The following is a 25296-nucleotide window of genomic DNA, read 5'->3' on the forward strand; positions in this document are numbered from 1 at the left end:
AGATCCCTGAGGAATCGCCACACTGACTTCCACAATGGTTGAACTAGTTTACAGTCCCACCAACAGTGTAAAAGTGTTCCTATTTCTCCACATCCTCTCCAGCACCTGTTGTTTCCTGATTTTTTAATGATGGCCATTCTAACTGGTGTGAGATGGTATCTCACTGTGGTTTTGATTTGCATTTCTCTGATGGCCAGTGATGATGAGCATTTCTTCATGTGTTTTCTGGCTGCATAAATGTCTTCTTTTGAGAAGTGTCTGTTCATGTCCTTTGCCCACTTTTTGATGGGGTTGTTTGTTTTTTTCTTGTAAATTTGTTTGAGTTCATTGTAAATTCTGGATATTAGCCCTTTGTCAGATGAGTAGGTTGCAAAAATTTTCTCCCATTCTGTAGGTTGCCTGTTCACTCTGATGGAAGTTTCTTTTGCTGTGCAGAAGCTCTTTAGTTTAATGAGATCCCATTTGTCAATTTTGGCTTTTGTTGCCATTGCTTTTGGTGTTTTAGACATGAAGTCCTTGCCCACGCCTATGGCCTGAATGGTATTGCCTAGGTTTTCTTGTAGGATTTTAATGGTTTTAGGTCTAACATTTAAGTCTTTAATCCATCTTGAATTAATTTTTGTATAAGGTGTAAGAAAGGGATCCAGTTTCAGCTTTCTACATATGGCTAGCCAGTTTTCCCAGCACCATTTATTAAATAGGGAATCCTTTCCCCATTTCTTGTTTTTGTCAGGTTTGTCAAAGATCAAATAGTTGTAGATATGCGGCATCATTTCTGAGGGCTCTGTTTTGACAAAATTCAACAACCCTTCATGCTAAAAACTCTCAATAAATTAGGTATTGATGGGACGTATCTCAAAATAATAAGAGCTATATATGACAAACCCACAGCCAATATCATACTGAATGGGCAAAAACTGGAAGCATTCCCTCTGAAAACTGGCACAAGACAGGGATGCCCTCTCTCACCGCTCCTATTCAACATAGTGCTGGAAGTTCTGGCCAGAGCAATCAGGCAGGAGAAGGAAATAAAGGGTATTCAATTAGGAAAAGAGGAAGTCAAACTGTCCCTGTTTGCAGATGACATGATTGTATATCTAGAAAATCCCATTGTCTCAGCCCAAAATCTCCTTAAGCTGATTAGCAACTTCAGCAAAGTCTCAGGATACAAAATCAATGTACAAAAATCACAAGCATTCTTGTACACCAATCACAGACAAACAGAGAGCCAAATCATGAGTGAACTCCCATTCACAATTGCTTCAAAGAGAATAAAATACCTAGGAATCCAACTTACAAGGGATGTGAAGGACCTCTTCAAGGAGAACTACAAACCACTGCTCAATGAAATCAAAGAGGATACAAACAAATGGAAGAACATTCCATGCTCATGGGTTGGAAGAATCAATATCGTGAAAATGGCCATACTGCCCAAAGTAATTTATAGATTCAATGCCATCCCCATCAAGCTACCAATGACTTTCTTCACAGAATTGGAAAAAACTACTTTAAAGTTCATATGGAACCAAAAAAGAGCCCGCATTGCCAAGTCAATCCTAAGCCAAAAGAACAAAGCTGGAGGCATCACGCTACCTGACTTCAAACTATACTACAAGGCTACAGTAACCAAAACAGCATGGTACTGGTACCACAACAGAGATATAGATCAATGGAAGAGTGTATTTCTTTAAGAGGGAAACAAATGCCTATTCAGAAGACCTTCCAGTGATGTACTTTATTCTTTGCCATTTCTACCGCATGACCTTCCACTGCACAGCACAGAGACATGCTCTGTGTGTTAGCATTAAACAAACTGGAGGAAAGTCATTCTGCCATAGTTAAAGAAACAACATAATTGTCCTTTTCTCTCCCCACCTCACCAGTTTATTACTTTCTATGTAATGATTATAGCAAAGTGACTTTAACTCTTCACTCTGCCACTGTTTGCTTCCCATTTTTATCATAGTAATTTCTCATTTTCTTTAGCCTCAATCTGGTTCCCTTTGACCACTGATCCAGTGGTCTAATCTTCTTCTAGATCCAAGTCTAAATCTTCATTTCCTGTGTTGTTGTGATTATCTATTAACTGATGTCTCCAACTAGTATCTTGTCTCCCCATCTCTGGCAAAGAATGCCTTTGTCGGATTAATCTTTCTGAAATAATACCTTACACATGCGGTCCTCAAGTTCAGTAATTGTTAATTGTATCCGTATCGTCCCTGTAGTCCTAAGAAATATAGTCAATTATCCCTTAGTTTGGCATGCAAAACATCTACAACTTAGCATCTGCATACTTTTTCAACATTCTTCAGTTTTTTATCTCATTTGACCTCCTACCATAACAAAAGTTTGGTGAATACTTCTGTGTTAGTTTGAGCTGCTGTAACAAGATACTATAGATTCGGAGGCTTAAACAACAATTTATTTCTCACAGCTCTAGAGCCTGGAAAGTCCAAGATTAAGGTACTAGAAGATTCCGTATTTGGTGAGGGCCCTCTTCCTGGTTTGCAGACAGCTGTCTTCTTGCTGTATGTTCACACTGCAGAGAAAGGAAGCTGTGGTGTCTTTTTCTCTTCTTATAAGGGGACTAATTTTATCACTAGGCTCTACCCTCATGACCTCATCTAAACTTAATTACCTTTCAAAAGCCCCACTTAATACCATCACATTCAGGGTTAGGGCTTCAACATATAAATCTAAGAAGGACACAAACATTCAGTCTACAAGGCTCTCCTTCTGATTAAAGTGCTTTCTTTCTATATTTCTTTAATGTCATACATTCTCTCTCTCTCTCTCTTTTTTTTTTTTTACCAAACTTTATGTTGAAATAATTTCAGACTTACAGAAAAGTTGCTAGTATAAAGAATTCCTAATTACCCTTCACTCAGATTCCCCATATGTTAACATTTTACCACATTTGCTATATCATTCTCTCTCTCCATATAGATATGTATGTGTGTGTGTATATATATATATATACACATATATGTGTGTGTGTGTGTGTGTGTATATATATATATATATATCTGATATGATGCTTTACTTCTCCCTACTTCAGTATGCATCTCCTAAACATAAGAATATTCTACTGGATAACCACATGGCAATTATCAAATAGGAAATTAACAATGACACAATACTATCGTTTAATCTACAGAAAGAGGAACTGCAAGGCACCAAACAGGAAAAAAATACTGGCAAAATCTATATCTGCCAAAGTGTTGCATTGAGAATATAAAAAGAACTCTTATAATTCAATTATAAGAAAATTAATGCCCTCTTCCCCATTGGGCCACAGACTGGAACATCTCACAAAAGAAGATTGACAAGTGGTCAATAAGCACATAGGAATGTACTCAATATTTGAAACGGAAGTTAAAACCACAATGAGACACTACTGTATTCAGTAGAACACCTAAAATTATAAAGACAACATAACAACCCTAAATATTGGCAACAATGTGGAGCAATTGAAACTCTCACACATACATAACATTGTTCGACCACTTTGCAAAACTGTTTGAAAGTTTCTTATAAAGATAAAGATACATTTTCCCTGTGACCCATAATTCCACTCCTCTTTAATTATCCCCCCAAATGAAAATATATGCCTACAGAATGATTGTGCAAGAATATTCATAACATCTTTATGTATAAAAGAAAATAATTAGAAACCACCCTAATGACCATGAGTAGGAGAAGAGATGAACTGTGGTGTACTCATATAATGCAATAGTACAGTAAAAAGAGACAAACTCCTGAAAAAACTATATCATGAATCTTATAGACATGATGTTGAGAGCAAGATGCAATAAACAATAGAATAAAAACTATACAATTCAATTTATAAAGGTTTAAAATCTGCAAACGTAATCTGTGGTGATAGAAACAGGAATAGTGTTTGCCATGGCAGAGTGTATTGATTGGAGAGGGGCATGAGAAAAGTTACTGGTATGATGGAAATGTTCCATATCTTGATTGGAATGTGCATTTTCCAGGTGCATATATTTGTTAAAGTTGATTGGTTTATATGCATTTCACTATGTCAATTTCACCTTAATAATAAATGTAAAACAAAGGTTGTTCATGGAGTACGACTACACTACAGGGATAATGCAGGAACCCAGTTCTAAAAGCAGTGGAACTGCTAATATCTCTAGACAGAAGGGAATGGGCGGAAGCAGAGATATTCAAAATTCACGAGAGGCAATACTTTTCACCAGGCCACTGAATTGACTTCAGTTAGCGAAACAAATAATTCTTGATGAATTTGCAAGGATGAAACAAGTAAAATAAATAACTGTAACTCAGTTTTTCTCTATTCCTCATTTCCTGCCGGGGTTCTCCATTGTTTGAACCATTTGAATGACAGAGGGCTCTGTTGGTGTAATCCTTGTAAGATCAGCTTCCCAGAACATAGAATGGGGAAAAGAAGGGACATTTGGTCATCGGGGGAAATAAAGGGTATCTGGTATACATCTTGTTTTTATACCACTCTAAAGGGCACCATTTAATCATAATAATAGTGGCTTGGCCAACGGATTGTACAAATTAAGAGAGATCTGAGTGAGTTGATAATATATGAAAGACAGTGATTGCAATGATTGATTATATAATTTAAGCTGTCTAGTAATGAAAATGAGGCTATGATGAGATGAGGGGCAGTGCAATTGTGGTAGAATCAATGGGATATAGATCGTGATAGAGTCAAAGGATTGCTTGAATTGGGGTACTAGAATGGGTGTTTCCAAATGAAATTATGGAGGGATTTCAGTTAATGGTAGTGGAAGGTCAAGGGTATGTCTGTGGGAATCAGTGGCTAAGATGACATAGAATACAAAATGATTGTAAGAGGAAATCAAGGAACTAAGCAACTGGGGTAAAGGAAGGAGTATCTGCATATATATTGAAATCATCAAGAATCATGGTAGGATAGAGAGAATGACAGAGAGCAGGAAGCTAAAAGCTCCAAAAGAATGAGGAGGAGTAAACAGGAGAGGACCTGGGATGACAGCAAGGAGAAGTGGGTGGTGTAGTCTGTTAACCTGAGTCATCCTTGATACATTTCTCTCTCAGCCCCCAGAGTCTCAACCAATCATTAAGTCCTGTCAGTCTATTGCTTTTCTCAATATTAGCAACACTCTGGTCGCCAAGTAGGATTTTAAAAAAAATCATGTTTCTGTGCTTCAGCCCATTTGTCCTCTAATTGGTCTTCCGCTAGCCGCTTTTGCCAGTCTTTTGTGTGTGTGTGTGTGTGTGTGTGCGCTGCAGCCCCAGTGAACTTTTCTCAATAAGTCTGACCATGTCACACAAGCCCACTTCTTCTCTGGTCTAGCACTTAAATTTTTTCAGTGGGTTTCCAGTGCTTTTAAAATTAAGACCAAAATCCTTCAGGCCTAAAAGAGCTGGAATGCTCTGGCCTCAGGTCTACCTTTCTGGTCTTAGCTAGCAACATATTGCACCATAATCTCTATGTGCACCAGGCACACCAGCCCCACTGCAGGGCCATTGCCTCTACTGCTTGCTTTGCCTGGAATGTGCTCTCCTCTACCCACTGTGTTTCACCAGGTTAAGTCATAGTCATCAGTTAAAACGCAGTTCAAATGTCACCTGCCTGAGGAAACTATTCCCAGCATTTCCCAGACTGGGTCTATGTCAGCCCCTTTATATACGAAATAGTATGGGTCCTTCTTAAGGGAGTCACTCAAAAGACTACCTCCTATGGGAGATATTCAAAATGCATGTTGACTTCTTTTTTTAGGATTATGCTCAGCTGGTTGCTGGGACAGAAGGGACCAATTGACATGAATAAGACAATATCCTTAAAGAGGAGTCTGGTTTAATGTGAAATAGGTTCCACTGGATTTAAAACGGCAGGGCACTATAGCGTTAAGAAAAGCCCTGTGCCTTCAAGTAGCAGGACAGCGACACCATATGGTAGTGAAAAGCATCAGCAATAATGACCTTGTTTAGTCACCTTAATCTCTCGACTATCATTAGAATCACGGCCGGGCGCAGTGGCTCACGCTTGTAATCCCAGCACTTTGGGAGGCCGAGGCGGGCGGATCACGAGGTCAGGAGATCGAGACCACGATGAAACCCCGTCTCTACTAAAAATACAAAAAAATTAGCCGGGCGTGGTGGCGGGCGCCTGTAGTCCCAGCTACTCGGAGAGGCTGAGGCAGGAGAATGGCGTGAACCCGGGAGGCGGAGCTTGCAGTGAGCCAAAAAAAAAAAAAAAAAAAAAAAAAAACACATGGGAATTTTGAAAAAATAAAAATGGTAATTGTGCACTTAAATTAACTCTGAATTTATAGTATGTAAATTACATCTCAACAAAGGGGTACAAATTTAAAAAATAATACTAATGCCCAGCCTTTGGCCAATTATAATTGGCCAATTATATTGGAATCTCTGGGGTGCAGCTTGGACATTAACAGCTATTAAAAGCCCCTAGAAAAATTTAGCAATGACTAACAAAAGTATACATGCATTTACTTTTTGACCCATTAATCCTGTTTCTAGGAAGTTATTCTGAAAGCACAGCTCCAGCAATACAACTAAATACGTGTGCACACTGTTATTCACTGAAGCACTGTTTGTAAATGCAAGTTATGGAAAAACACCAGAATGTCCATACTTAGGGGGAATGGTTGAATAAACTATGGCACATCCACACCATAGAGAGTATTATGGTGTTGTAAAAATGAGTGAAGAATCTCTGGACTGATATTATACTGGTATCCAGAATAAATTTTTTTTTTTAAGGGGAGTCTCACTCTGTTGCCCAGGCTGGAGTGCAGTGGTGCGATCTCGGCTCACTGCAACCTCCGCCTCCTGGGTTCAAGCGATTCTCCTGCTGCAGCCTCCCAAGTAGCTGGGACTACAGGTGCGCACCACCATGCCCAGCTAATTTTTGTATTTTTAGTGAAGATGGGGTTTCACCACGTTGGCCAGGATGGTCTTGATCTCGTGACCTCGTGATCTGCCCGCCTCGGCCTCCCAAAGTGCTGGGATTACAGGTGTGAGCCACTGCGCCTGGCTTAGGATATACTTTTAAGTGAAAAAAGTAAAGTGCACATATGTCTATAGTATGGTGCCATCAGATGAGAAAGAAAGAGATATAAGAAAATATACGTATATTTTCTCATCTGCACAAAAAGAAATATAGGAAGGTAAAAGTAGAAACTACTGTGATTGGTTATTTACAGAGATCAGTGAGAATGAGGTGGAAAGAATGGGGAATGGTAATGGTTAGAAGGAAGGAAGCGGGACATTTCTGCAAGTACATCTTCTGGGATGTTTCTAACTTCTTGAACCAAGTAGTGCTTCACATATTTAAAAAACTAATTAATATTAACCAGGATGTGTGGGAAACCAAAATAGAACACAAACAGTAACCAATGTTATATATACCATACATAAATTAATACCAAAACCATAATAAATGGGATGAAGAAGAATGAATCTAAGTAATACTGAAAAACAGCCTTTTAAATATATTCTGTAAGGGCAAAGACAAAAAAAACTGCACAAAAATATTGTGCCCTTCTCAGGAAATTCATTTTTCACAGGAGAATGTGTTAGTAATTCTAAAACTATATGTATTCTAAGATTGAACAAATAAGTAAACAAACTGTGAATAATGAGAGCCAGTTTCTCCCTATCAGACAGAAGAGTTACAGATGAGGAAACGGGAAGGTGAGAATGACTCCTATGGATTAGATTCACGTGTAGATTCACTGGTTCTGAATACACACACACACACACTCACAGAGAGAGAGAGAGAGAGAGAGAGAGAGAAAGAGAGTGAGAAAGAGAGAGAGAGGAGATAGTTACAGAAATAGTTATAGATGTTCATGTATTTTTGTGTGTATAAGCTTGTCCCTAGGTATCCACAGGGAACTGGTTCCAGGGCACCCCACAGATCCTCAAGTCCCTTTTATAAAATGGCATAGTATTTGCACATAACCTATGCACTTCTTGTATACTTTAAATCATCTCTAGATATTACAATGCCTAATATAGTATAAATGCTATGAAATAATTGTTGTTCTATATTGTTTTAATTTTTATCTTCTTTGAATTATTTTTAATCTGAGGTTGGAATCTGCAGATATAGAGCGCCAACTGTATATACAAATATTTCTTAGCTCTGTTCACTTAGGACTAGAAGCAATGACATCTCAGCAGCAATGAGTATCCTAGTACTTAGAACTTGAATTCTAAGTACCATTTTTCAGTTAAATGGCTAATTTGAAGGCTGGGATGCAGAAAGTAAAAGATATGCCTGAACCTCCCTATCTATCTATCTATCTATCTATCTATCTATCTATCTATCTATCTATCTATCTATATCTATCTATCATCTATCTGTCATCTATCTATCTATCATCTATCTATCTACCTATCTATTTTTGAAAGAGTCTCAGTCTGTTGCCTAGGCTGGAGTGCAGTGGTGCCATCACTGCTTACTGTAACCTCGACCTCTAGACCTCAAGCGATTCTCCTGCCTCAGTCTCCCGAGTAGCCCAAGTAGCTAGGACTACAAGTGCACCCAGCTAATTTTTTTTTTAAGAGATTGGGTCTCACTTTGTTGCCCAGGCTGGTCTCGAACTCCTGGGCTCAAGTGATTCTTCCCCCTCAGCCTCCCAAAGTGCTGGCATTACAGGCCTGAGACACTGCGCTTAGCCTTGAATCATCTTGTGATGCCAGAATGTGAATGCTCAAAAATGATGGGAGCATATTGAAAGGACTGGAAGCCAACCTAAAGGAGCTCTTGAAGGCTAAAACTGGGACAATATGTGCCAAAAAATAAATGAATTATAATCCATTGAATAAAATAAATATCTACTAATTCATACTGATGAAAACAATCAAATAAATAAATAAGTGAGGGAGAAAGGAGGTGTCTTCCTTCCAGTAGAATTCCAAAGAGTAAATATAGAAGAAGTGGTGGAAATATAAAGTTGCCATTTGGTTAATGGCACAGTAATAATTGTTTTAAGGACAATTCAATCGGTGTTAAAACTAGTGTGCAAAAATACAATTAGAAACAAGATATTTACACAGTTTCAGACTATCTTCACTAGCTAATTACAAGGGGAAATATCTTTATTGTGGAGAAACTTGGCAGACTAACAACTAAGCGATCAAAGTTAACATCATCAAAATGTGACACTTTGACAACATGGACTCCTGATATGATGCACTGAGAAGACTATGGCAAAATTTCTGGGGTATTCTTGCCAAAAATACATGAGTTTTATTTAATCATAAGGAAATATTAGACAAACAGATTGAAGAATATTCTATAAAACAGCTGACCATACGCTTCAAAAGTGTCAAGGTCATGAAAAAGAAAAGACTAAGAAACTGTCTTAGATTGCAGAAGACTGAGTAGACATGAGAAATAAATGCAACTTGAGATCCTGGATGACATTCTGCATTGAGGGTGGAGAAAGGCCTAAAGAGAGCCAGGCTGGACTTTATGCAATTGGGACAACTAGTTGTTTGAATAATTAATTAGACATGGCTGAAAGAATAATCTGGGAGGTGGTGCTGAGCATAGAATTTATTAACTCCCTTGTAGAACATTGTACTTCTCCAGTGTAACATTTCTCAAACGATAGTGACATGTCCATATCTTTTACTAGAATGTAAGCTCCATGAACACAGAGAGTTGTCACATCTATCTGGTTCGTCACTCTGTCCAAATGCTCAATGCCTTGCCAATAAATGTGGTTTAAAACATAACCTTAATCTGTGGCTGGTTAAGTTCATGCAAGCAACTTTGCCCCTCACCTCTGCTCTGGGTGGGTTTGCTGGTTGGGTGACTCTTTTCTACCTAAGAATGACTAAGGGGTTCATCCCTTTATTTAATGACTCCTTATCTTTCAGGCTCAATATAAGCCTCATCTTTTAGTCAAAAGTTTTAGGCTTTAGAGGCTAGATGGAATTCAAATTCCAGTTCTGTCACTGATCAGCCTACAACTTAGTTTGGTCTTTCCTCCTCTCCAGGAATGGTTTCCTCAACAGTGAAGAAAGGCCTTTGAATTTTAGACCAGTGATTTTTAAGCTGTTTTTTAAAAAATTTGTTTCGTTGTTGTTATGATTATTGGTGGGTGGATTGTTTGCTTACTTGCAGATCTGCTTTCTTTAAAGGAACTCTTTATGTAGTATCCAGAGGTGTACACAAATAATACATGTTAGAATGGCATTGTTTTCATCTGGTTGGAGGTGGGGGGAAGTGAGGGTAGGGAAGTGGGTTTGGGGGTGGTACAAAGCCTGTCCAACTACCCATTCCTTCCCCTACTGCCACCTCACCCTGGGAGCCTTTGAGGTCCTGATGACAAACTTCTAGTCCATAGTTTGAAAATTCTAGAAGTTTGCTACAATTACTCTGCCACCTGTAGAAGCACTGTTCTCTCCTGTGAACTGTGGCATTTATCCTTTCTCTCTTCCATGTTACATTTACCATGCTACTATCTGGACTGGAAGGAATGGGATATATCATTTTAGACCCAAGCTCTAGTACAAAACCTTCACCCAATAGTTCGCTTACTGTGAAAGTTAATTACACATATTGATTTATTACTGTCATACTGAACTAAATAAGATTCAAGGGGTAAGGGAGAAAATGACTAGGGGCACATAACAACTACCCCAAGAATTGTCCACATGCCCAGTTGCTGAAACAACCTGCTGAGACTCTAAGATTAATTTTACCTACCACCATCACTCACCAATCAGAGCTTGCCAGCCCCCCAAAACTTTGCTAGTGCCAATGAGTTTTCTTTCAAGATAACATAACATTTCTCTTTCCAATGAAACTTCCAACCTTCTCTTTGTTCTTCAGACATACTGAAGATCACCCCTGTGTGTTGTATAACTCAAATTGCAATTCTGTGATTCCCAAATGAAACAGTGAGTTTAGAGATTCTTCTTTATATTTTATTTGACTTTGGCATTGGCAAATGTTTCTTGATGATGACCACTGGGGCCAGGACCTCCAGCAACTTCCTGGAGGAGGTGGCCTGTAAGTCAGGCTTGGGGGGAATTTGAATTAGTGGGCAGGAGGTCATTGTTCTTGATTAGTGAGGGTTATGCAGGGATGACAGACAGAGGAGGCCATGCAATGGGTAGCTCTTAAGAGTTGTTAGGGACACAGGGAGATAGAAGGTGTGGGAGTGAGTCATGGAGCCCAAGAGTGGAGTAGCTCAGCTATGACCTAAGATGGCCTAAAGCCAGAAACAGAAACTATCATGGTATATCTTAAATTAATTCCGTAGTGTAGCATCCTCAGCAAGATATTCCAGGAAGGTAGTTGGAACTGGCTAGTTTCCAGGTATCTTTAGATCAAACAAAATGTGAGCAGCCTCTAAGGCAAAACTTTTCTGGACCTTTCCAAGGGCACATCCCACATTCTCTGTTTTCAGCACAAGCCTGCACTGTATTTCGGATCCGGGTGAGAAGATGATGATTGCTCCAGTGCGGGAACACTGCACCAGGTAACTGGACTGGCTTGGCTAGAGGCACTAGCCAGCTGCTGACTGTTGGTGGGAGTATCCTGCCCTCTGCTGGATTTGGCGGGCAACACGAATTTGCATTGCCTGCTAAAGAATTAAGGCTGAAAGCTTTTAGAACTGAAACTAAATATTTGCTTGTGTGTTGATTAGGTTTAATTAACTTGGGAATGCATTTCTTAAATAACATCGGGATTCTCAGGTAATTTCCAGTTGTCAAGGAAAAAAAATCATTTTATATCATATACAGACCTCTTGTTCAGTAAATTTGGGTGCATAATATAAAGTGCCAGCATTTTGTTCTGTAAAGAATAAAAGTTGCATCTATAATAATTCTTAAAGCATTCACATAATGTTGTAATTTGATGAAAGAATCCCAAGAGTGCAGTTAGACTGTTGGGGTTTATATATTAATTCTGCAAGATACTGAATCTCTCTGAGATGCGTTCTCTTTATCTGTAAAAAGATGCCATACTCACCTTGAAGGGTTGCTGTGAGGATCAAGTGAACTAAGCATATTTTCAGAAGCACTTTACTACGCCTACTACAAGTATGTGGTTTTAAACATACATGCTATTCACAGGTTAAATTATTGATTTCTCCAAGTTTATTCTGAGTAAAACTGAAAAACAGACATCAATGTTTCAAATCCAGATAATGACAGGACTCTTCCTAAAATACTGAAAGAGATCAGCAGCCCCTAATTTTTGCAAGAGCCTTTGAAGATGGGACTTTTTACTAAGTAGTATTTATCTCCAGCTGCTGGTCATTCTGTTCTGTGCAATCAATACAAATGTCTCTATTTCTCACTTTCATAAAGAGAAAAATGGCAGAACCTAATTCTAAGGATAATCTTTTCCAGCAGCCATTCCCTTGGTTTCCTCTCCTCCTTTTCTCTTTTGTTCTGGATCCTTCCCTATCCCTTTATTCTGTTCTCTTCCTATGTAAGTTGAAACCAGAAATAAGCGGTTTCAGCTGGCATTGTCATTGCTGTTGATGTTTAGCTGTTTCTCATCCTCCTGTAGAAGTTCCACAGGTGTATAGTTTTCCCTTCAGTGCTATTATTATACTAGGGGTAGAGCCCAGGCTCTGAAGTTTTTTGCTATCTAAGGTGTGAGAAGCTGGGTAATAATGGTATTATTAATGTAGCACCTCTCTAATAAAAAATAATAGATCTGTTTTTAACTTAATAATTTATTTAACTGATTTTATTCTCTTCATTAGCAGCTCTCCTTAATAAAAAGATGTTTTAAAATCCAATTTGTGCAACCAGCTGAAGAGTAAACCCAAGTAATTGATCACCTTGCCAGCCTCAGTAAATGCTATATTGATGTGTTTTAGGAAATCCACATTCAACAAAGATTTATACTAATTGCTGAAGATAAGAAGGAATAAGATATGATTGCTATACATGATATATTTTGGGAAGAAATTAGCAAAGAAGATATCATGTGCTCTTGAAGAATGAAGTTTTTCAGGTAGAAAAGGGGTGTGTGTGTGTGTGTGTCTGTCTGTCTGTCTATTGGAGCTGGGTGGGGGCAGGCTTCAAGACAGAGGGTACCAGGTAAGCATCACATACTGTTATGAAAACCTATGCTGTGGCCAGAGTGATAAGGAGGATTAAGTTGAGGCTGAGGCTGGAAAGGTACTTTGGGGCCAAAGGAAGGTGCTACTTAACTGTTAAGATGTGGAGCTTGAATTTCATGGGGTATGTGTGTTAACCAATACATTTGAATGTTGGATCAATATTATACCTCCATCACATTCTGGTTTGTCAAAGAAGTATTTATTAGGGAGGAATGTTGGGTTTTAAGTGGCATTATAATTCTCTACGACTTTAAAAATATATGTAAATTTCTGAGTGAGAACTGCAACAGCCTCTGTTCAGTCCAAACTAGGGTGGGTTAGTGACTCCCTGTGTAACCCAGGGTTCCAGGTTTTTGGGTATGCACTGTGAGGAAATCCCCACTTGTGTCTGTTGTATCTTGAGTTCTTAGTTCAAAAAGCTCTGGGAAGAAGCTCAGCCCTGGAAAAACTAAAACTGGTTGGATCCAGAGATGCCTGAGTTGGAAAGGAACTTTGGCCAACTCTCCTCATGAACCATAGTAACAAACCTTGCTCAGAGAGAAGCTTATTTGCCATTTTCTGTACGTGCGATTTATGTAGAAGCATGATCAGCAGGTGACTGCACTGCCCTTATGCCACTTCCACATACAGTGACTCAGCTAACCAGCCTAATACAAGCCCTGCTTTTACTGTTGTTCCTGGAGGCACCGCTTTGGGAAACTATCCCAGATGTCCTCCTTCCTTGTTGCAAATAATAAAATCTCCCTCTTAAATCCTCCGTGGTTGTGGTCATTGGACTTTCACCTGCCTAGCAATTTCATGCACCTGTTGTGTGGGTAACACCTGAACAGACTAGAATTCCCTAGCTTGCATCTTTAAAAGACAACAGCTTGAGTCCCTTTCAATTCATCAAAAAGTCATGCATTTTTAAAAAGCAGCCGCCAGCCTCTCTCGTCCAGTTGGTCTTAGACAACCATATACTCTAAAATATCTGGAGTCCAATGTCTAAAGAAGAATTTAGAAACGGCGTCAACCACTTTCTATATCTGACCAACCATTTTGTCACATCAAATAAAAGGGAGATCATAAAAAGACCCATGGATAAATGCTCTCTGCATCACCAAACATGCTTGCTCATCTAATTAATGATTTAAAAAATACAGATTATTTATATAAACTATTCAGCACCATATTACTGATCTTAATTCCCCTTATTCACTATAGCAATTCCACAAACCTCGAAAGAGACAAAGATTGCACACACTAAAGCTTGTTTATGGCACCTTAAAAGAAAGCACTCTGAATTGCTATTCCCCAGTTCCTAAAGTGGTAATGAGATTTGTAGGTAACTTTACAAGTTTTTCTTTTGTGTGTTCGCTTAGCACTTAGCACATTATAGGCATTCTGAAGAATGGAGCACATTCCATTAAACAATTTGGGCAAAAATAAAGTGTAAATAAACATAATAGCTAGTGTAGCCAGGTGCTTAGTTGGCAAAAGAGCATGGAGTAGTGTGAGAGCCCATAGGAGCTCCTCCACCTCCAGTGCCCAGCACATAGTAGGCATTCAATAAATAGCTGAGGAATAATGAAACAATGAATGCATTCTTTTTTTTCTAGTCACTTTGCTTGCAGTGATTATCTTAAGGGTGTAATAAAATAATAATTGCTTCGTGACTATGTGGGCTCATAAGTTAATGTTTGCAAAGTGCTTTGAACTTCTTGGGAAAAGGGATGGTGTTTTTGTTGGCACTGTGTATTGTTTGCAGTGGCACACAAATTCCTCCTCCTCCTCTTCCTCCAGCTGCCAGCACTGTGCCCTCCCCCAGCTCTGTGCAGGGCCAGTATCTCCCACAGGGCAGCCTCACGGCCTTCACTGCCTCTCTCCAGCCAGCTCCAGCACTACAGGACAGGTAGGGACACAGCAAATATCGGAAAGATTTCTTTAAGACCACCGAGGAGAAATGAAACTTGGGTCGATACTAATGATTCTTATAGGGTTTGGTGTTTAGAGGGATGCAGATGCTTGGCTACCCATGGAAGGAGCTACTGGACAGACACACTCATCCGTGAGGACACATCAAGCTAGATCCTGAAGGGGAGAGAGAAGTGTCATATAGGCAAGCGGGGGTATGTGTGGAAGCAGCTGTTTTTTCAGTTTTAGGTGGCCCATATACATAATACAAAACCTTGGCTAGTAACTGGCAACAAAATGTTACATAGTTCTGTTAGTAGGAACCCACAAGACAAGCCAGATTTCTTTTATATGAGTACAATTTTCAACTGCTATGATTTCTTTCCTCATTATTTTCTTTATATCTGATGATGGCAAATAACGGAGTTCTGTCTCACATATGGTTAGCCAAGGCTGCAATAGTTTCCAATGCATTTATTACTATTTTTTAAATTGCCATCATTGTTAGGAACTTCATAATTAAACAACTCACATGTGATTTGGAAAACAAAAGCTATGTTTTCTGTTAAGAATGGATGTCCTTTGTGAACAAATTCAAGCAAAAGAGTTTTTTTTTCTTTTTGTGTTACACCAGGTTAACTTTCAACTGATCACACATGATAAATATCTCAAAGTAAAACAGGGAGAGGCAGTTACAGGTTCAGAATAATTAGAATGACTACGGGAGGCAGATCTTGCCTTAAAGGCAAGAACACCTTCAGTTTTCTACAAGTTGGAAGCGACTTGTTTTCCAGACCACGTCACGAGCTTTTCTGTGTGTGTGGAAAATTTTTCATGTTAATTGCTGTACATGTGGCAAATTCGCTCCCTCTACAAATTATTTCTAGAGATTGGAATTAAATGTTACGTGGAAAAAAGCCAACATGGCATTCTGTTAAGAAGATAGACAACCTAAGTGATGTCTATCCTGCTTCAAAGAAAAAACTCAGGTAAGTCTGACTTTAGCTGAACCACATGAAGTTAACCAAGAGCAAGGCTTAGGTTTTGTTTTAAAAAATATATATAGAAGGAAAACTCCTTCCAACTAAAATACACTCATTATTTACCTGAAAACAAAAGTAGGTGGAGCTGAATTTGTAGTTAGATTATAGGAAGTAGCATTTGAAACTCTGAAAGCTTAGAGTCCACATAAAAGCCACAAGTACAACATTTATTTGGCAGTAACTCCAGATAAGAAATGGTTTCTTTCGTCACTTGATTCAGTATAAGATGAATTTTTTATTTGTACAGAGCTTGAGAATCACATAAGCATCGTTGAATTTTTCTTTTTTTTCCAATCTCTATTTGTGAGTATTTGATACTTGACAGTTTGTCTATGTCCTGAAATAAATGGATGAGAACTCATTTCAGGGAAGATAAGGTGAGCAGTCTGAATTAGGGGGAGGCTGTATTTCCTTTTCATTATGTTAATGACCTGTTGCATTTCAGGAGGCTGTACATTCATTTAGAGCAGAGTAGACGAAACCTCCTATGCTCTGGCTTGGGAACCAGGAGGAATCACTGACTGAGATTTGCCAACCAGACCTCTATGGTAAGTTTGAATTGAAATGTGTGGGTTGATTTTCATTATTCATTATTTCCTTTGATCTTGGGGAGGGGTAGAAATTAACAAATTTTAATGCAGTGTTATATATTCAAATAAATATCATATTGAGGAAATTATTGCTGGAAATTTTTTATTCGAGCATTTAATGAGTAAGCTGACTGACTCGTCATCTAAGTATTTTGGACTTCCTGTTGATACTAGTTTTCACCTATTTTTTCTTATATGATCAGTGGATTTGCTATGCGGATATCTTATGTCAAGGCAGATGTTGAGTTTATGACATTTAGACACCTATTTTTGATAATGGAAGGGTTCAATAAATACAAGAGTGTGACATCAACACAAGGAGAAGGGAAGAGACAAGAGATTGGTCTAGGAAGTTGAAGGTTCTTATTAAGAAAAAAGAAAGGAGGGAGATGGTGAAAAGCCAATTTTACATTGGTTAAGCACTAGAACTCAAACATGATATTCTAATGATGAAGACAGGTTGAGTTGGCTTATGGGAGTGTGTGTGTGTGAAACAGAAAGAGAGGGAGGGAGGAAGGGAGGGGCACAGAGAAAAATAGAGAGAGAGAGAATTGATTATTTTCTTATCTGTATCCACTCTAGCCTTTCTCAGGACAGGAACCCTGTCCTTTCACCTCTGTATTATCTGCAAAGAATAGATAATCAACAAACATTTTGATTGAATAGGGTATCTCTTTTTGTGGCTGCTACAGAAAAGATCAGCAAACTAGTTGCTTTTATGTGCTTTCTGTGACATACGGCTCAGAACTCAGCCAGAGGCAGCTGAAACTTCATCAAATAAATAGCCAAAAGGTGAGCTTTGAGTGTATCACAAAGTATTCTCTCAAATTCAGATCATATTGAGAGGTGACAGCCTGCTGGCAGTCCTCACGGCCCTCTCTTGCTCTCGGCGCCTCCTCTGCCTGGGCTCCCACTTTGGTGGCACTTGAGGAGCCCTTCAGCCCACCGCTGCAGTGTGGAAGCCCCTTTCTGGGCTGGCCAAGGCGGGAGCCGGCTCCCTCAGCTTGCAGGGAGGTGTGGAGGGAGAGGCGCAAGCGGGAGCCGGGGCTTCGCGCCGCGCTTGCGGGCCAGCTGGAGTTCTGGGTGCGCGTGGGCTTGGCGGGCCCTGCACTTGGAGCAGCCCGCCGGCCCTGGGCAATGAGGGGCTTAGCACCCGGGCCAGCAGCTGCGGAGGGTGTACTGGGTCCCCCAGCAGTGCCAGTCCACTGGCGCTGCGCTCGATTTCTCACCGGGCCTTAGCTGCCTTCCCGCGGGGCAGGCCTCGGGACTGCAGCCCGCCATGCCTGAGCCTTCCCCCACCTCCGTGGGCTCCTGTGCGGCCTGAGCCTCCCTGACGAGCGCACCCCCTGCTCCACGGCGCCCAGTCCCATCGACCACCCAAGGGCTGAGGAGTGCGAGCGCATGGCGTGGGACTGGCGGGCAGCTCCACCTGCAGCCCCGGTGCAGGATCCACTGGGTGAAGCCAGCTGGGCTCCTGAGTCTGGTGCAGATGTGGAGAACCTTTATGTCTAGCTCAGGGATTGTGAACACACCAATCAGCACCCTGTGTCTAGCTCAGGGTTTGTGAGTGCACCAATGGACTCTGTATCTAGCTGCTCTGGTGGGGCCCTGGAGAACTTTTATGTCTAGCTCAGGGATTGTAAACGCACCAATCAGCACCCTGTTAAAACAGACCACTCAGCTCTACCAATCAGCAGGACGCAGGTGGGGCCAGATAAGAGAATAAAAGCAGGCTGCCCCAGCCAGCAGAGGCAACCCGCTCGGGTCCCCTTCCACACCGTGGAAGCTTTGTTCTTTTGCTGTTTGCAATAAATCTTGCTACTGCTGACTGTTTGGGTCCACACTGCTTTTATGAGCTGTAACACTCACGGCAGAGGTCTGCAGCTTCACTCCTGAAGCCAGCGAGACCACGAGCCCACCGCGAGGAACGAACAACTCCAGATGCGCCACCTTAAGAACTGTAACACTAACCACAAAGGTCTGCAGCTTCACTCCTGAGCCAGCGAGACCACGAACCCACCAGAAGGAAGAAACTCCGAACACATCCGAACATCAGAAGGAACAAGACGTGCCACCTTAAGAGCTGTAACACTCACGCAAGGGTCCGCGGCTTCATTCTTGAAGTCAGTGAGACCAAGAACCCACTAATTCCGGACACAATATCACGTTACATTTTAGGGCTAGACCACCAAGAGTCAGGGCGTTGTCTCTGGGAAGACTTTGTTAAGTACACGTTAGGTGTCCTGTAAGAAAGACACAGGGCAGAAGATCTCAACTTTTAAGCACGTAACCCCCCCGGACAGTATTCAAGCACTGGTTCCTGGGTCTTGCTTCTTGTGATTCTGATAAAGTAAGTATGAGATGGGGGGATGTGTGTCCCTGGGAATCTATATTTTGTAAAAGATGCTGGTGTTGAAGGATCTCAATTTTGAGAAACATTTCTGGGGTTTCTCTAGCCTGTTTATCTCATTAAAGGCTTATGAGCACAGAACATATCAGGAGCCTGGCTCTGAGACAGACTCACGGCAGCTGGGATGAGGGGCAGTGCCTGCGTCTCAGGGACTTGTGTTTGAACACACTGTGGTGTTGGAAAAGGCACCTTTCTCTTTCCAAGGTTCAAGTATTTTCTTTTCGAAAGAGGAGAACGGTATTGTCTACCTCATGGGATTTGAAGAAATCGTGCATGCAAAGTGGGTTAGCAGAGTGACTGACACGTAATGAATTAGTAATTGTTAGCTCTTGAAGTGGGAAGAGAAGAGGTATGCCAGTAACAGGCCCTCTGTGGCCAGGAAAAATGGTTTGGGCAGACAGACCCAAGGCATCACAATAGAGGAGGCTAGCTGTGGGATCTTGAGCATGCAGGGCCAGTGTCTAAAGGTAAATTCTAGACCTAACGATGAATAAACACAAGGATAAGAGACACACTTTCTCACTCTAACAAGGTTTTTCCAAGAGTGGTAATGAGCAACCCAGATGGCACAGCTAATTGGAATCATAATTGATCCCACAATGGTGTTTAAGTCAATAGTTTAATTGATTTTCCTCAGGACAACCATTATGAGAACTTCTAAAGAGAACAAAGTGAAATGCATCAAATACTGTGACTGGTTCATATTTGCTATCCCTGGGCGGGTGTGGTGGCTCACACCTGTAATCCCAGCACTTTAGGAGGCCCAGGCGGGTGGATCACCTGAGGTCAGGAGTTCGAGACCAGCCTGGCTAACGTGGCAAAACCTCATTTCTACTAAAAATACAAAAAATTAGCCAGGTGTGGTGGCACATGCCTGTAATCCCAGCTACTCAGGAGGCTGAGGCAGGAGAATTGCTTGAACCCGGGAGGCGGAGGTTGCATTGAGCCGAGATAGCACCATTGCACTCCAGCTTGGGCAACAAGAGCAAAAACTCTGTCTCAAACAACAACAACAACAACAACAACATATTTGCTACACGCTCTGCGTGGAAGGAAGAATGAATAAAGAGAATAATGGCCAAAGAGGGGAGGGGATACAGGGATCACAAATCAAACAGACTGTCATGAGTCAAATACTTGTCTGGTCATTCAGTGCAATGTTAGGTGGTATTGAACCAGATGGTGAGGCCAAGTACTCCCCCGAAATGAAGTACCAAGAGCAGAGGAACCAATACTGGTATCTTAGGTGCCATCCTTAAATGACAAAGATGAAATTTGGTGGCACATAAATGTATGATATGATAGAAACAGCCAGCAAACAAACAGATGGGGCATATGAAGGATGAATGGAGGTGAGGTATGATCAGATGTCTCTGAGTATATCATGTAGCCTCCTTTGGCCTAAATGTTCCCTCTGAGTGCCCTTCCAGTCCTGATACAATGTGATAAGGCATATTGCATGGGACAAAACCCATCACTTTATGTTTTTCTTATCTGCAGAGTAGTCCATAAACTAGGGCACCTAAGTTATTGTGAAATGCTAGCTACTTTGAGGAATTTTGTTTACCCTGAATTATGATTTTTTTCCATAAGCCAAAATTTCCACGTAAATATATTTTTACCTGTACTGTTATGACTCTGGATGTAACTGATATCTTTTCAGTAAATAATCACCTTAATAGGTGGTAATTATGAATAAATGATGAAAAAAATGCTAACAGTGGCAGCCACTGTTTTTCAAGTGCCTATCATCTGCTAGGTCATATTTCATCATTAATCCTTTCAGTAACCCTGTTAGAAGGCATTACTGTGGCCATTTCCCATGTGGATTCTGAGAGGTCACAGAGGTAGTAAATACCTCAGGACTTTTTTTAGATGGAATAATTTTTTATTCCAACACTAATTTATTCCAAGTTAATATTACAGAATCTTAAAAATGTAATGGAATGACAATAAAATTAGGAATCCAAATAATCTGGATTTGACTTTTCATGTAGTGTTTATACTGAGTGATCTAGTAAAAGTCATTATCTATGCCTCAATTAATTTTATTAGTGAAAATAAGATGATGACACCTACTTCATCATTATGTTTCAGAATAGAATACAATATTTTTGAAAAGATTTTAAAATCTGCTGGGTGATGGCTTTATAGCATCTTTATGCCATGCTATGGGTTCCTATTCCTAATATATTCCTTCCTCTGCCTCTTTGCCTGATATATAAAGTTTCAACCTCTCTAGTTAGCAATATTTTCCTGTCTTGCAAAGCCTAGCTCAAATTCTTCCTACTCAATTAATATTTCTTGATGACATTAGACATTGTCATAGCTTTTAAAAATTATCTAAACCATACTATCACGTTATTGTACTAGTCTATTATATATGTCCATATAATCTATTTATTGTTTTCATCTCCTCAGATGACAAAATAATGCCCATGAAAAGTGTCATTGATATGGGGTAAACTGTGTGATATATGTTGAAAAAATACAATTTCAAAATTGTTTGAAGAAAATACTCTCAATTATGTTAAAATACAGTTCTGTGATAGCCTTTCCAGTAATTTATGGCTTCAATTGAATTCATGACAAAACATCAGATAAAACCAAATTGAGGGCGATTCATCAAAATACTTGACTGAATCCAGGTCTTTCTTATTCTGTAGCCCATGTTACTACTACTATAATATGCTGTAAATCGGCTATACTGAGTGCCATCATTATTAATCTTGTATAGTTTGCTCTTTGATTTGAAGTCTCCTAATTATTATTAAAAATACAATATAGAGTGTGTTTAGTGTCCTACTCCTTAATTTCTCACTTGTGATCACTTTAATGAAGTACTTCTCTTCCTAATGGTAGTATCATATTATTTTGTTTACTTTTAGTAATGAGTTTGCTGAATATTCTGAATTTCCCTGGGGCATATATATGAAAGTAACTTCTTTTTTTCAATCACTTAAGCTTTGTCAAATTTCTCTTTTACTTGGGCAGATCCTGTGATCTTTTGGTTATGCTTCTATAAAAAAAAACAAACCATAACAATTCAGTGTTAGACAAGCCTCAATCTCAATCTAATTTAGAGCTATTCCCTCCAACATCACAGATCAGATATAAGGTGTCGGGAATAGAAGACGTGGGTGTGGTCTGCCTCCGGGATACTACCTCCCTCTCCTTCTTCTAGGGTTCCACAGTTTGTGGTGATTTGGGAAAGAAAAAAAGGACAAGTCTCTCACATTTAATAGTGCAGCTGAAGTTTGTCCTCTGTAAAATTTTGACTGTTTATCTGGTTATTGTGGACTGGGAGGCAGTGGTCTCTATCTGGGAGTTTTCAGAAGCCCCTTAGGGACCTCACCACTGCACAGTCATTGATATCTCATACATGGAACACTCCCCAGCTCCTGCTGCTGAGATGTGCTTTCAATGGCCAATCCTTGTGGGTAGAATTTGTCAAGATAACACAAACCTAGCTACTTCCCCCAAGTTCACATGGCCCATGAAGATACACGTGTGGGTCGCCCCAAAGCTGTGCTCTCTCCCTTTTCTAAGTCACTTTTTTTGCCCTCAGTTCAGGTAGGTACAGGGGCTGGATTGGCAAGGCCACTGCAGGTGCAGATGTCAAAGCTAGAAATGAAATTCTGGCCTTCTCTTCCTACAGGAACTCCTTCCAGGCTTTAAGAGTGGTTCTCATGGCAGCCCCAGCACTTGGTTCAGTGGTGCGAGGCATGTCTTGGTGGAATAGATAGAAAACGGAAGCATTACTCCCTTCCCACCCCTACCAAGGCCACCTTACACCTCTAATCATTTCCTTCTTCTCCGTTCCCACCTCAGTCTTCCTTTCAGACTTGACTGGACAGGGAGAAGGTACAGTTTGGGGTGATGGTTTACAGCAGCAGAGCCTTTACCTGGTTGTGTCTTTGTAAGCCTTAAAGAAGGTGGTCAGCTCCAGTTGTTCTCAGTTCTCCAACTTCTCTATTTTAATATTGTGGCCTTAATTGCCAATTTGGGGTAACAGAAAAACTTGTACTCGTAGCCTGTTACATTTGTGCACTTTGGGGAACAAAAATTGATATAAAATTGAAAACTTCTCATCTGCAACAGAAGCTGTCAAGAGAATGAAAAGGCAAGTCACAGACAGGGATACAATAATTACAAAAGATGTATCTGATAAAGGACTGTTATCCACAATATGCACAGAAATTGTAAAACTCAACAATAAGAACACAAACAACCTGATTAATAAGTGTGCAAAAGATTTGAACACACTTCACCAAAGAAGAACGAAAGATGGCAAATAAGCATGTGAAAAGATGCACAACATCATATCTCATTAGGAAATGCAAATTATTAAGCGCCTCAAGGTAGTCTTCTTTGGGTTAAATCTGCTTGGTGTTCTATAATCTTTTTTGGATTTGGATATTCATGTCTTCCTCTAGGTTTGGGAAATTCTCTGTCATCCCTTTGAACTTTCTACCTCTCTCTTCCTCTACCTCCTCTTTAAGACCAGTAACTCTTAGATTTGCCCTTTTAAGGCTATTTTCTAGATCTTGTAGTCATGCTTCATTTTTTTTTATTCTTTTTTCTTTTGTCTCCTTTCACTGTGTATTTACAAATAGCATGTCTTCAAGTTCACTAATTCTTTCCTCTGCTTGGCCAATTCTGTTATTAAAAGCCTGATGCATTTTTCAATATGCCAATTGCATTTTTCAGTTCTGGATTTTCTGTTTGATTCTTTTAAATTATTTCAATCTCTTTGTTAAATTTATCTGATAGAATTCTGAATTCCTTTTCTGTGTTTTCTTGAATTTCCTTGAGTTTCCTCAAAATAGCTATTTTAAATTTTCTGTCTGGAAGGTCACATATCTCTGTTTCTCTAAGACTGGTCCCTGGTGCCTTATTAGGTTCATTTAATGAGGTCATGTTTTCCTGGGTTGTCTTAATACTTGTAGATGTTCATCTGTGTCTGGGTATTTATCTTAGTCTTTGCAGTCTGGTGTTTGTGCTGGTCCTTCTTGGGAAGGCTTTCCAGATATTTGATAGGACTTGGATATGGTGATCTAAGCTGTATCTGCTTCAAGAGGCACCTCAAGCCCAGTAACACTGTGGTTATTGCATACTTGTAGAGGTACTGCCTTGATGGTCTTGGACAAGATCTGGGAAAATTTTTTGTATTATCAGACAGGAACTCATTTTCTCTTCCTTACTTTCTCTTAAACAAATGGAGCCTCTCTTTCTATTCTGAGCCATCCGAACCTGAGGGTGGAGTGATACAAGCTCCCTTGTGGCAATCACCACTATGACTGTTCTCAGTCAGACCTGAAGCCAGCACAGTACTGGATTTCACCCAAGGCCTGTTGTAACCACTCCCTGGCTACTGCCTATGTTCTCTGCAATCAGCAAGTGGCAAAGACGGCCAGGCCCGTGTCCTTTCTTTCAGGGCAGCAAGTTCCCCCAGGCTCCAGGCAGGTCCAGAGGTGCCACCCAGGAGCCAGGGATCAGAGTCAAAACCCTTAGAAGTCTATTATACTGCAGCTGAGCTGGCATTCAAACTACAAGATACAGTCCATCTCACTCTTCTCTCACCTTTTCAAAGGCAGAGGAGCCTCACCTCATGGCCACCGTCACCACAGGCCCACAGGGAGTACTACCAGACTACCACCTATGTTCCCTTAAGGCACAGAGTCTCTTCAGTCAGCTTGTGGTGAATGCTGCCTGGGTTGGGACTCACCCTTTAGGGCAGCGTGCTCCGTTCTGGCACAGAGCAGGTCCAGAAATGCCATCCAAGAGCCAAGTCCTGGAATTGAGGACCCCAAGAGGCCTGCTTGGTGCTCTACACCCCTGTGGCCAAGGTGCATGACAAAGTCCCCTTTGCTTTTCCCTTCTCTTTTTTCAAGCAAAAGAAGTCTCACCCATAGCCATCATGGCTGGGAATGTGCTGAGTCACCCAAAGCCAGCAAGTTTCAGAGTCTCCCCCAAGACCCTCAATGTAGTACCTACATATTGCTGCTGGTTATTCAGGACCTAAGGGCTCTTCACTTAGCAGGTGATGAATGCTGCCAGGAAAGCGTCCTTTCTTTCAAAGCAATGGATTCCCTTCTGGCCCAGGGTATGTCTGGAAATATCATCTAGGATCTAGGGCCTGGAAAGGGGGCCTAATGACTCTGATTGGTGTCCTATCCCGCTGTGGCTGAGCTGCTATCTAAGATGCAAGACAAACTCATGCTCACTCTTCCCTCTCCTCTCCTCAA

At 40.5% G+C, this 25296-nt stretch overlaps 1 protein-coding gene across 1 annotated transcript in view; it reads left to right on the forward strand.

Moving 5' to 3' along the window:
* The first annotated feature begins 12930 nt into the window (after positions 1-12930).
* The window catches only part of CYTIP (cytohesin 1 interacting protein), a 78350-nt gene continuing 65984 nt past the window's right edge, over positions 12931-25296 (forward strand). Inside the window, exons 1-4 of the mRNA XM_058441851.1 lie at positions 12931-13003; positions 14895-15003; positions 15893-15994; positions 16494-16596. Of these exons, the coding sequence (XP_058297834.1) occupies positions 16594-16596 (3 nt within the window). The 5' untranslated portion in view covers positions 12931-13003; positions 14895-15003; positions 15893-15994; positions 16494-16593. The remainder of the gene's footprint in view (positions 13004-14894; positions 15004-15892; positions 15995-16493; positions 16597-25296) is intronic.

The sequence above is a fragment of the Hylobates moloch genome, unplaced genomic scaffold, assembly GCF_009828535.3.
Source record: "Hylobates moloch isolate HMO894 unplaced genomic scaffold, HMol_V3 SCAFFOLD_1, whole genome shotgun sequence".
NCBI classification, from domain to species: Eukaryota; Metazoa; Chordata; class Mammalia; order Primates; family Hylobatidae; genus Hylobates; species Hylobates moloch.